This window comes from Podarcis liolepis (assembly GCF_965112155.1).
Source record: "Podarcis liolepis genome assembly, chromosome: 16".
Lineage (NCBI taxonomy): Eukaryota > Metazoa > Chordata > Lepidosauria > Squamata > Lacertidae > Podarcis > Podarcis liolepis.
Genome location: NC_139567.1, coordinates 27432139 through 27445461, shown reverse-complemented (window position 1 = coordinate 27445461; position 13323 = coordinate 27432139). Strand labels below are relative to the sequence as shown.

The following is a 13323-nucleotide window of genomic DNA, read 5'->3' as shown; positions in this document are numbered from 1 at the left end:
AGTACAGCAGAATGACTCACTTTGGTTCTTAAAATAGGCCTTAGCTATATGATTTCACCTCCTGTTCACCCTGAAAGCTTGCACAGCTAGGATGGTAGTTTACATTCCAGACAGTCTCTCTATTACAGCACTTAGTCTACGGGACTGCAAGTTGGCCTTCATCCATGTGCGCAGAAAGTTCCTCATGAGCATGGGAAGCATTTCCCTTATAAACGATAAGGCCAATGTGCCCTTTGGATCCCGCCTGGTGTCTGAAAATCACATGCACACAGACATGGAGAAATAACAACACAAAAGTAGGTGCTTACTCCATAAAACATTAATATTTTAATGAAAAATCTTATCATGTTTCTATCCAAATACACTCAAAACTAGTTTTTCTTCCCTCTCAATTTTGACTTATTAATGGGACCAGTCTGGAGATTTTTTTTGTTTTTGAACTTTTTTTTAAAGATTAAACAACCAGGCTAGCAAAAAGGTACCCAATACATATTCTTCTTATATCAAACAAGCTAATATTTCAGTACAAGGTAACTATACAGAATATATACAACACACAGAGAATCACAAAAGCGAACACTACAGGCTCAGAACAGATTTTTGAAAAAACCATGATATTCACATTGATTACAAGAACTCTAAAAATGATTGTAACAGTGAAACGGCACTTTAGTTTACAAAAAGTCACAAAAATATATATATAGCCACCAAGAACTATGGGTTCCTGAAAAATACTAATAGCCAGATATAGTATATAAAATGCAAAGTGTATTTCAACATTAAAAATAAAACCAAACCCAAAAAACATTTTTTTTTCTCCATTAAGTTCAATAAACATGCCAAGTAGCCTAGCTGTGGTCGGCACGGACGAGAAAAGCTGTATGAGATGGGCAGCTGGTGACTGAAGACTGGCACAGTTAGAAAGGGGAGGGAGTCACACACACAGTGGCTGGGGAGCCCCTTGAGTGTTCAGTTCACATTCCAAGATCCATCTTTACTCCCTTCCCCTTTAAGGATTCTACAAAGGCCCAGAGACAAGACAGCACTGCAAAAGTGGGGCCTGGAAGCACTCTCCAGCTTCCGTTGGGGGGTGGGGTGGAAGTCAGAATAAAGCTGTCAGCATGCGGGCAGCCGAAACCAAACCAAACCAAACTGCACCACCCTTCTGAGGTCTCTCTAACCCCGTCCAGAAAGGAGGTCACAAGAGTGCTGCTGGAGAGCATCATCGAGGTGGCCAGGCCCCTGGGAGAGATTCACGAGACCCGCTGAAGTACTCTTGATACCACACAGAGAAATTAAAATAAAAACAACAACACACCACAGAGCTTTAAAACCAGTTATCTTGCATTTAAAAATATTTGCATCATTTCTTTTTAAAATTACCAGCTTTTATTCTATGATGAGCTCTAGTATTTATTTATTTCTAATATTACTCCGCTTCCCAGCCAAATGTGACCCCCGAAAGCCTTGAATGGCAGAGTTTACCCCTGAATCCAAGCAGGAAACACTTGTTCCTAAAGAAACTTAGGGCAATGACTGTTAACGTTTTTGTTTGTTCTGTTTGTTTCTGGGATAAGAAAAGCAAGCCTTTATTTTCTGCAGAAAGGCAACTAAGCAGCAAAAATTGCCTCTGTTATAGTGATCCTCATCCAAACCATTCCTGGTGCACTGCGTTCTGCAGACTTTTTAAGAAAAAGGCAGAGGAACAGGATCTAACCCTCTGCCATCTTCTACCTTAAGGCTGGTGAAGAAAAATTAGTAACAATCCCTCCCCCCAAAAAATCTGACCAAAGCCACTATTTTAAAATTTGCAAATGCATTGTTAAAAAAATACAGTTTTAAGCTCTTTTGGGAACTGGGGCCTACGGACTTTCATTTTATAAAATATATAATATATATATTCATATATTTTGCTACACTGGCACTGGTTGCTTAAAAACAACACTCTTTCACATTTACACTTTTCAGACTAAGGATAAGTGCCAAAACTAGAACTAAGGACACAGATACCATGTTCTGTGTTAGAATGGGGAGCAAAAAAATTGGTCAGTCTGAGAAGAGGCTGAACGGTCTTCCAAAAGATGCATAAAAGGCAAAATGAGCCCTAAGCTGGTGACAAGAGGTTTGCTATATGAAACTGACATTCCATGTTGCGCTTTGGGGGAACATGGTCTCATTTCCCACGTACACATACCCTCTTCATAGGTGTTTGTGGGTATCACCTGTTGGCACATTGAAACCAGCCTCACTAGTGTGCAACTTCTGAGAGATGAGGAAAATGTCAGGTGTGGATCCTAACTCCCACCTGTGCCCTTTCTAAATTCTGTATGATAACAGACGCTTTTCCTATAAATCTTTCACACACAAATCATGGAAAGGCTGTACAGTATATCCAGATTCTTTCGAGTGCTACATCAAATGTGTAGGTCTCACTGAACGACTGCTAGAATAACTTAGGATGGTTAACTGTAAAACCCAACACTATAAAAGCATCACCAAAGAAACTCAATTTTATTATCTTGGGTTGGAAACATCATTGAGCTCCCCCAGTGCAATTCTTATGATGGTGCCTTGGAAAAGATGGAAAAGACGCAGGCTCAGTGGGATTTAAAACAGGGATGGACAAAGGTTATTAAGCCTTAAGAAGGGTTGTACATCCAGCTGGTGGCTTTTAGATTAGTTCACTGAAGCTCTTTGAAATAGAAGACTGTGGCAGCAACCTGGGGTTATTCTCTTTGAGAGCCCAGGTTGGGATGGGTAGATGAAGACCAGTCACTCTTGGGTAAAGAGACTGATGCTGCAGGAGGAAGGAGGAAATTATTTCTCCACAGCACTGGCCAAACTTTCAAGAAGCCTATAAATACCCCATGGGGCTGACTGTTTGCCACCCCCGATTTAAAATATGCTATGCATATAGCTTATTTAAACTAGGCACACTTTAATTGGAAGTAAAGTTTAATTTAAATAAGTGGGGTTATGTTTTCAAGTTAAACATGGGTAAGACCCCAAATTCACCTACGCGATTGCATTTTAAATGCTTCTAACAGACATCTGACTCAGCAAGTTAACATTTCCAAATGTCAAGGAACAAAAACAAGGACTCTTTTTCACAGATAGGTAGCTCAATGGAGAGGGGGGTATTCCTTCACCAGGAAACATTTATGTATTACAAAAATGTTTCTTTCTGTGGAAGAGAGAACTTTCAACTGATCCTTTACTGGGCTGGGATTTAAAAATACTGAATAAATACAACAAGGTGTGGGTTTTTTGTACTGTGACACAACACAGTAGCCCGTAATTCACATAAACAGTAACTATGCTCAATTTTACTTATGAAAGAATAAACTTGAGGTTGAACACACTTTTTATGAATTTCTTCATTTAGTGTTTTCCTTAGTATTACTTCTGATATGAAGTTTCACATCTCCTAAATGTAGATCACCTGCTCTACATTTGCACATATCAAATGTGCAATTTGCACTTGCGAATTATGACTCGTAACTGACCTTATAGAGATAAGATGTACTGTGTAGGCAGACCCCCCTCCATCCTCTGGAAAAGAGGTTAAACAACTGCAAAGCACACCTGCTGGATGGTCTGCCAGGTAATGAATTTGCATGCAACCGATGTGCTTCCTGCATCATTTAGACTCGTCTTAATATGATTTGTGACAAGACAAAACAAAATATTTACCTATTTGAATTTGCTACTTCAAGTCAGTTTCATCCTGCATTTATGGGATAAAATAAATGGACAGTCTAATGCATCCAGAGGAATAATTAAAACTGCAGTACAAATGATTCTTTTTTGCTGATTTTTGTTATATGATGGAACCATCGTACTTCATACAGGTTCAACCTGAGAAGAGGGACAGAGCCTCAGAGCGGGCATCTTCTGCTGAAAATAGTGGCAGTGTGATTTTTTTATTCTATTTGAAAATCATGGGAAGAAAAACCTAAATCTATTTAACAGAACACTTGTACAAAGAGATGCCTCCTTAGTTTTTTGTATTAGTAGAACATCAAATTTCTTCAAAACTATGATTTCCAACTATTGCTGCATAAAGTATCAGCCCTGCTAATTAACCTCTGCAGTGACTCAATTATTTTTTTCCCTATCAGCCCCCCACTTTAAAAAAATTATTCTTAGTGTGATGATAATGTGAAATTCATTTCATTGGTACCTCCCTCAGATAAATTTCACTTAAAAAAACATTTGGTGAATTGTGAAACTTTGATGTGTCAGGATACTCAAAACCAAACAAATGAAAAAGATAGATTAAAAAATGTAGTCCAAATTAAATTTCCAAGCCTTACCAACGACAGAAGATGTTGGCAAAAAACCCAAAAACTGCCGGCCTGAAAATGCCCTATCATGTGTTTACAACCTTTTATAAACTTTGCAGGGCGAAATGAAATGGCAAGTCTTTCTGATTATTGCTTGCTGGATCTGTGTATGTAGCCAGAGTAATGGCTTTTATGAAACCAGCTTGGCAAGGGTATAAAAATGTTTTAAAACAGGAAGATTTTATCATTGCTAATAGGCCTTCTGTAAACAATCCCTGTTGGGTTAGAAACTTGGCCTCTAACAAAAAAATAAATTGCTTGCATTATCTAAAAACAGTATAATAAAACCGAAGTGCATACATAGATGTGTAACTGCAAAAGAGTACATTAATGCACAAAAGCTCTTTTGCCTTTTGTAAACTCTCTCCTTGTCATGTATTCATACTACTCCATGATGTTAAATACAACTAGGACTTCTTGACTACAGAGTTTTTTATGTACCACTTCGGAGAATGAAATCCAGATAAGGCCATCTGCATGAACAGTTTCTAAAAAGGAGTGGCATGTCAGAGGTGAGCATACCTAGGCATGTTCCCCTTTGCTTTGCCAAAGCCAATCAATCATCCGCTTCTAAAAACAGAGGTTTTGTAAGCTTTAGAAACAGTATAGTAAGCATGCCTTAAAGAAAAGAACAGACCGAAATTATTCCTTCTAAACAATACATGAAGGTCTACCAACGCAGGCAAATTTTTCTCTTCCATACTTGTTTTTTTTGTGTATGTGTGCGCGTGTGTACTCAAAACTCATCATTTTAAGCACCATTAATTTTTCTTCCTGCACCAGAAATCCTGCAAAAATGGGGTGAGCGAAGCAATCCATTAACAATTAGGTCTAAACTGCAGAATGAGAAACCACAAATGTAGTTTGAGTGTGCTTAGCTTTCCTTTAGAAGTGCATGTGATGTTCTGATAGAACCTTACTGTGCATTTCAGTCTTAAAATGTTTCCACAGAAGTGCGCGTTTGGCTGTGAAGAATAGTGTAATATCTTTTGCAGTTTATGGTTTTAACAGCATAGCTTACAAAATTAAAAAGGGGTACATTCTCGCCCCCCCCTTTCTGAAAATTAAATTAAAATGTACAAGACCAAACACAGGCACTTTCCAAAAAGACAAAAATGAAACCAAACTGCGGACTTATTCAATAGTGATAGACGAGAGCCCTGGTTTCGGGGGGTCATCCCGGCTCACGTCGGCACTTGCAGTCGTCTTTGGCTGCTCTGGCATGTCTTCTTCCTTTTCTGCCAACCCACCCAGAGGCCCCAAGGGGAAAGTGCTTTCACAATTCTGAGTTGATGAAACCTGTGAAATGACAGGCATTTGGACAGAGGAGCTGCTTTCAAATCCATGCTCTCCTAGCTCATACTGGCCAAGGGTCTCTTCCTGTTCTTGGTTTAAGTAGTCCGGTACTAGGAAATCACTAGAAGGGAGGTCAAAGGTTAAGAGAGACAGTTACTTGTTAGTGAAACATTCAACATGCTTCTGCTAGCTACAGCATGTCGTAAGGCAACAATAAAGCTAACTTCACAGCATGGCCTCAGGAAAAGCTGCCATTAAGAACTAAATCTCTATTATGGCTCTCATATGCCTTTCAAAGGTGCTGTGTGACACCTGTGTTATATAACACGCTAGGTCACTCCTTTAGAGCAGCTTGTCCCGTGACTCTAGCATGGTTATTGTCTTCATGCTACCACAAAGCTTTCTTTTCAAATGTCTGTGTTAGCATGGAGAATTCCAACATGCAGCAATCCCACAAGCTTTCTGCATGTAAGCTGAAACTTGTGAACTGCCCCCAAATTGCAGTGATATCATACAAAACTAAAGCAGAAGGTCTATTTTGTATTCCACTCCCCACTCCCTGGTGGTAATTTCATTATCTGGGCATAGGTTCAAACCTGGCCACCCATCAAGACATATGAAAAACACACAGTACAATCAAAGTGCAATCATGCCCCAAAAAGATGGGGAAAGATTTAGTGTTTGTCTGCTTTGAAAAAAGAGGAATCAGTAAGGAAGCAGACCTAAATAAAAGAATATAGAAAACAAAACAAGTATCATGCCCATGAATCGTATTCACCCCACCCTTGCCCCTGGCAGAGATAGCCCCATACTAAGCTAGCTGCTCTGGGGCCAATGGCCATGAGTTGAGGATGATGGGAGTTGTAAACCATAACATCTGGAGGGCACCACACTAGCTGCCTCTACTCTGGGGGAAGCTGCAACATGGGGAAAAGGCGGTTGTGGAGAATTTTGCCAAGGAAAAAGCCATGGTGGGCATGAAACCCTCAGTTCTCAACCTGATTGTTTCACTCTCCCATGACACTGGGTGGTCTTGTATTGCAAAGTCAGGGGTTATCGACACTTAATTTTCCTCCGCTCTTTCCAGGCATGATTTAAAGCTCCATGTATGAGCACCCTACTTTTACTCTGGAGTTGTTCCCATGAAAACTCGCTTTTCATAGTGTTGAAAATCTGCAGAAAACATGAACTGACGTTTGCTCCGATTCAGCTTTAAAGAGCAGGTTTTCATGGGGAAAGCTCGGGGCAAACAAAACAAAACAAAACAAAACATTAAAGCACAGGCTTCTGCCTGAAAAGACTAGGTAAAGTGTGGATAAACCTTAATGGGTGAAACCCAATGAAAAATATTTTTGTTGGACTAGGATTTCAAAATTTAAAAATAATATTCAGAGGTTTGGGCAATTCAATTTTTTTGAAGTGGGAGTGAGAAACTTAAAGAGACACTGAAATTTATCTGCTACCCAAGAAAACTAATCATAAAAAGGTCTGAGAAAACAAAAGTTAAACAAAAATACATACCAGCATTTTGATCTGTGACAAAATCAAAAACCAAAATGGCATACATAAAAAAAAAAGTTTTGAAACTAAAGGTCCCTAAGTTTACTGTTTTGTGGTCAATTACATATTAGAGAAAACTGATATTAGAAGTAAATAATAAAGGGTTGTAACAAACATTTTTGTGTGGTAGGCTTTAAAGGGTGCCCTACCAGGTACAAGCCAGTCAGTATAAAGCCGTATCAATTCAATTATTTTCAATGGGAGATTTATTTAAGTATTTGCTAAACATCTGGCGTAATCAACTTTGGTTGGTGCCCTTCCTTTCTGAAACTGGGAGGGCTATCCATTTCACATCAGCTGAAATTAATTCCCCGTCAAAAAGTAGTATTGAAACATAAATAGACATTGCAAACCAGATCAGCCACATAAAGGGTAATTTGTTTCATTTGGATGCAGCCGTTAAAGAAGCTATGAAAACAAAGGCAAGAAGGTGGGAATACCCTATTCAACACTGCTAACCTCCTCATGGATACTCCTGGTCAGTAAACCGAGGGGAATGTTAATGTGAGGCAGTCTAAAGGCAACATGCTGCCCTGATTATGTAATATATAGAATATATACAGTTTTTTACAACCCCAAAAGCAGAATAGAGATTATTGGTGACAAGGATGCAGTAGCCCACTGGACTGCAATAAACTGGCAACCCGGTGGGAAAAGATACTACAGGCTGCCCCAAGCACAGGAAGAGATGGTTCAGGAATAAAAAAAAGGCATGTTTCCCTGATAGGTTTTTTGCGGTGCACCTCACCTGCTCTGGAAGTAGTTTGCTAGCTCTGACGCTTCATGGTTCAGACTCCTCAGATGAACGATTAAATTTCCAGAGTTGGTGAACATGGCGCCACATGTTTTGCACTCGTAAATCCGAGGCTTGCGGATAATGTGCCGGGAAACCCGCATGTGGTGTTTATATTCCCCGAAGGAAGTGAAAGTGGCACTACATATCTGGCACCGGAAACAGCGTTTACCTTCGTGCTTCAGGCGATGCATCTTTAGCGAATAAGCCCGGGTGAACTTTTTCCCACAACGGTCACACTGAAATGGTTTAATGCCTGTGGGAAGACAGAGAAGAAGGAAATTGACTCTCCCCAACTTAAGCCAATGAGGGGCAAACTCCATTCTTCACAGACTGTAAGGGCAGAAGCTTCTACCTATTAACACGGAAACTGCTTTCTGAAGCTTCTAAGAGCTGTCAAAGGCTGAAAGTAACAGCAGTGGTTTTTCAAAAAGCTGGGAATATGAATCTTTCAATTAGATATCAATCAGCTGCAGGATACATAACTTAAATCTGATGTAGTGTTGGAGCAATAATGCCTGCATCACATGCTTGGTAATTTTGTTATGCTTGCAAGAATGCTTTCGGTCGGCCACAGTGCAACATTCTTTGCACTCTTCTCCTCATGGTAGACAGATGTTAAGACTAAGCAGTCTTTCCTCTCTGCTGTTGATTATACAGGTTGACTGAAAATGCACTCCTAAGTTGCAATCCTATGCACACCAGCTAGGAGCAAGTCCTACTGAACTCCATGTGTGGTATGTGCAGAGGGAACAAGTTCCGATCACTTCTTCCCTCTGCATATCTCCTAAACCTGTTCCCTGAACCCCCTAGAGTAGATTTAAGGGGCACAGGAGGACATGGGAGATGTCCTGTTGCATAAGCAGACCTTGTTCTGCGCACTCAACAACTTAATTGAACCCCATGCAGTGGAACTTCTGAGTTGACATGCAGAGGATTGTGTTGTTCAGTTTTATTGTTTTACACAGCTCCAAACCCTTATGAAAGCATCTCTGTACATCATTTTAATTTATTTTTCCTAGGAAGGCTTTGCACTCCTAGCTATAAGGCTCCAATGTGGAAGAACAATAGCCTAGCTATTGTTATATTAATAATAATAATAATAATAATAATAATAATAATAATAATAATAATAATTTTAAGGCCCAGCACCAGCAAGGATATGGCTGCTGAGTGAAAAAAGATGTTGCATGCTCTTTAAGTCACATGGGGGTTGCAATCAAACAATGCATTTCAGAAGCACAATGTGGAAGGTCCTTACCTGAGTGGATGAGCATGTGCTGTTTTAAGTTCTGAATACGGGTGAATCGAACACCACAGGTGGGACACTGAAAAGGTCTATCAGGGCCATTTGGGCTGGGTCTCTCTGTGCTACTGGTTGAAGGAGCAATATAGAGCTGGTAAGGATACTGGACATTCTCCAATCTGAAGAGGCAAGCAATCACTCTTTTAGAGGGAGATCAAGGAGAAAAATCTGAAATACCTAAACGCAAATATGAATGTATATAAAAACAACAACAAAACCTCAACAACAAATTCAGTAGCAAAACTGAAGTTCATTCTGCTAAACAGTATTGAATCCCTCAAACTCCTAAAAGACTGTTTTGGTTGCAGTGGAATTCTTATGGAAACTGATGAACAGCATGCTGGTAGTCAATGCATGAAAATGAATAATTTGCATTAAAATACTGTCACAGTGAATTTACAACTGAATCATTCCTAAAGTAAGCCTTTCAGAAAACTGGTTCCATTTGTGATGGGCTAGTAAAATCAAGAGTGAGGCTGCAGTGTCTGGACCAAAAACCAGGCTTAAATTCCACCTCTCATCTGAATTGCTCGGGTGGCCTTGTACAAGTCACAACAGCAGTGACTTACCTCACCATGCTGTTAAAATTATTTATGAATTTGTACCCACTGATTTTATATAGAATCAATGCAGTACAAAATAAATAAAAACACAAAATAAAACAAACTACCAAATAAAACCAAAAGCAGACGATTATACAATAAGAGACTGATAGTTCTGAGACTGCACACTCCTTCCCCATACCCCAGCTCAAGGTTTTCCTGCCAGCCTCAACCAAGGTTGAAGATTGGCTTAAGAACTGTTGATACAATGAAAATGGTATTTAGTGAATGCAATTGGTTATGACTTTGGTATTCAATCACCTTTCCTCCATGGTGTAACAAGGGAGTTAGGTTAGGCTGAAAATTGGTGACTGATCCAAGGTTACCCAGCAAGCTTTCTGACTAAAAGAAATTTGACCTTCCGGGTCCAAAACTACTACCACACTGGCTGTTTTATTCTGGAAGGCTTTTGGAAACTTTTTTTCCTTAAAGGAAAGGATTTTAACAGTGCTGTGCTGTTTTTATTATCTTTATTTTAATAAATTTGTTATTTTAATATGGCTTTAATTCTATTATAGTTTAATAACTTTTTAACAATTATCTTTTATATGTTTTTAGCTTTTTGTATTTTATCTGTGTTGTTTTAAATTCTGTAAGCTGCCTTATGTCCCAGTCTGGAGAAGAGGCAGGATACAAATAATAATAATAATAATAACACAATAAATAATAACAATGCCCCTCCTCTCTTCTTTAGTTAAAATCTCAACCTCAGAACCATTTCAGCACATAATCAAGCACTAACATTTACAGCCTTTCTAAATCATGTGATCCATTAGATATGAACTGTATCTTACTCTGCACAGAAATTGCATACATGTGTGCAGTCTCACAGCATCCTAGGCCCTGCAGAACACTTCTCACACTGTGTGTGTACGTACCGGTCATCATCATCTGCATGAACGTTACCACCAGAGGTACTCTGGAGTGTTGGCAATCCCTCAGTGACCCCTTCATCTATTGAACCTAGGCAGTTAAAGAAACAACACACATTAATCTTCAGTTTAATGGAAGCATGTATGCACCAAGATATATAATCAGCTCCGTAAGAACTTTACTACTTCGATTACACATTTCAAAAGCCAATGATCGCAAGGATGGCTTAATAAATAGTTCAATAATAAGAATGTGTGTCTCAAAATAACTGACTAAAATCACAATCTGTTTGATTTAGGGCCCATGGGTCTGGGAACTACCTAACCACGTTCTGTTATTTTTATTTGCCCTAGGTACTGATATGGTTGGACTTGTATTAAGCTTTCTATCTTGCTTTTATTTTGGACCTACTTGTAGAGAGAAAGTTAAAAATATTTTTCTGAAAAATAAAAAATATATACTTTTTATTTAGCTGTAAATTAATTTATCAACTCAGATTTAAGTAGAAAATACCTTGAGAGGGATATCAAACTGACATGTTAAATGGTGCAATGCATGCAGAAAGAGGCAGAGACCAAGTGCCCAACTAAAAAGTAGTCTCTGAAGTTCACATCTTTTTCTCACAAGCTCCCTCTTCTGTGGCCCCCCAAACATGATTTGTTGTGTGCACAATACGCTCCCAAGCAACCGAAACACAATGACCTGTTTTCTATGCAGTAAGTTTAGAACACTACTATGCACAAATGCAAATACTTGTTTTACTCAGTCTACATTTAATTCTTTGTATCTCCCAAATCATAATTGTAGCATATCATAAATATTCAAAACAGAAAAAAGGAACAGCTATTTTATTAAATCGTATTAGAGATTATGTAATTTAATGTTCTTTTACGGCAAACACTTCTTGGAGAACATCACTGTTGACAGCAAGTGTGGCTTTGGAAAGATGATGCTTAGACATTGATTACTGAGGTTGATAAATTGTGTATGCCTACTTTTCTTGGCCAGACCTTGTCCCCCATTCTTAAAGCGTCAGTTCCTGGCTGGCTCATTATTAATCTGAGGCTGTGATCCTAAAAATACCAGGAAGGCCCATCAAACTCTGTGGGGCTTATTTCTTAGCACTTAACTCTACAAAGCCATTTAAATGGTACAAGATCTCTAAGTGAAGATCTATTGTTAAATTATGCTAAGAATTGTAACTTAAGAAAATAAAAACAATGGCTTTGTACATTCATATACTTAGCATAGTTTTAACAACTTATTCAGACTGTGATTATATAAAACAGCAGATTCATAGAGCAAGCTCTAGGCTGAAGGCATAAACAAATAAAAATAACATAAATGTTAATTACACAGTGGTATCTCAGGTCACGTTACCTTCGGGTAACATAATTTCGAGTTACGAACGCAGCAAACCCAGATGTTTATACTTTTGGGTTTTGCCCCGTGCACATGTGCAGTAGCACACTATCGTGCCGTGTGCATGTGCAGAAGTGGCGCCTCCGGGCTTTTCAGGGTAAGTACGGAACCCCGGGACAAATCAAGTTCGTATCCGGAGGGTCCACTGTGCAGTATGTACTTTATATATTGAAAATGTCTGCATGTATGTAGACATTTGCTTGATTTTTAAATCCATTTATTAAACAAAATTGAAACTATTAGGCAGCACAGATTATCTCTGTAGTCACCTTCACAATTATAAGTGAAAAATCTGGCAGATGCTGCCAATGGCCGCCTTCCAGCTCTAATCACATGCAAATAAAATAAACATATGCAGTAAGTTGCACAATAATGTGGATGGGGATTACCATTCAAATACACAATAAAATGTTCATGCCATCCGAAACGATACAGGGCAGATAAGACTGTATCTTCACTTTGCTACATAGCAGAATTATGTCTACAATTCTCAATCCAGTGAGGGATATGTCTGTGTTAAGTCTGATTATGCACCCGGATCTACTTAAATGGATCAGGAAACGAGGTCCCCAATATTGTTTCCTTCTCCTTTTCTCTGAACTCTGCAAAATCTTTCCTCATATTGCCTTCCTTCCTATAAACCAGCTATGAAAAATACACACAGTTCAGCTAGGTTTCTAAATGTCTGCCTCAAACCTCAATATAAAGGTAAATCCCCAACCTTTAGCCTTCCTTTGCTATCTCAATACTATTAATTAAGCTTATGGCCAAGTGGGCTAGGGTGGTCTATGTTTTGTTTTGCATTAAACCAATGATCTTTCCCATTCTGTAACACTGTATCAGCTGTGTTTAAAGCTTCAAGGCTTTAAATACTCACTGCCAGTTATTTTGTATAAATATTCTAATCTTAATAAATTGAGTGCCTCTTGCTCTTTCCCCAAAGCAGGCAAGATAATATTGACATCTATTGGTTTCTGCTAATTCCCCCCAAATAAGCAAAGCAATATTGGTATTTACAGAACAACTGTGGCATGCAGTAGTCTCCAGTAAAGATGCAAGATACAGATTTATATGAATGTGCCTGCAAATGCTGGTCAGGAAGGTGTGATGGAAAAGTTTGATTTT

General features: G+C 38.9%; 1 protein-coding gene across 5 annotated transcripts in view; it reads right to left on the bottom strand.

Annotated features, from left to right (window-relative positions):
* Positions 1–304: 304 nt before the first annotated feature.
* ZBTB44 (zinc finger and BTB domain containing 44) overlaps positions 305–13323 on the bottom strand; it is a 31140-nt gene continuing 18121 nt past the window's right edge. For 3 of the 5 annotated variants that reach the window (XM_083479301.1, XM_083479302.1, XM_083479303.1), the window contains 4 exons: positions 10782–10866; positions 9257–9420; positions 7951–8251; positions 305–5763 (listed from right to left, as the gene is read on the bottom strand). In XM_083479301.1, coding sequence (XP_083335427.1) covers positions 5481–5763; positions 7951–8251; positions 9257–9420; positions 10782–10866 — 833 coding nt within the window. In that variant the 3' untranslated portion in view covers positions 305–5480. The remainder of the gene's footprint in view (positions 5764–7950; positions 8252–9256; positions 9421–10781; positions 10867–13323) is intronic. The other 2 variants (XM_083479304.1, XM_083479305.1) reach the window with 1 other exon arrangement.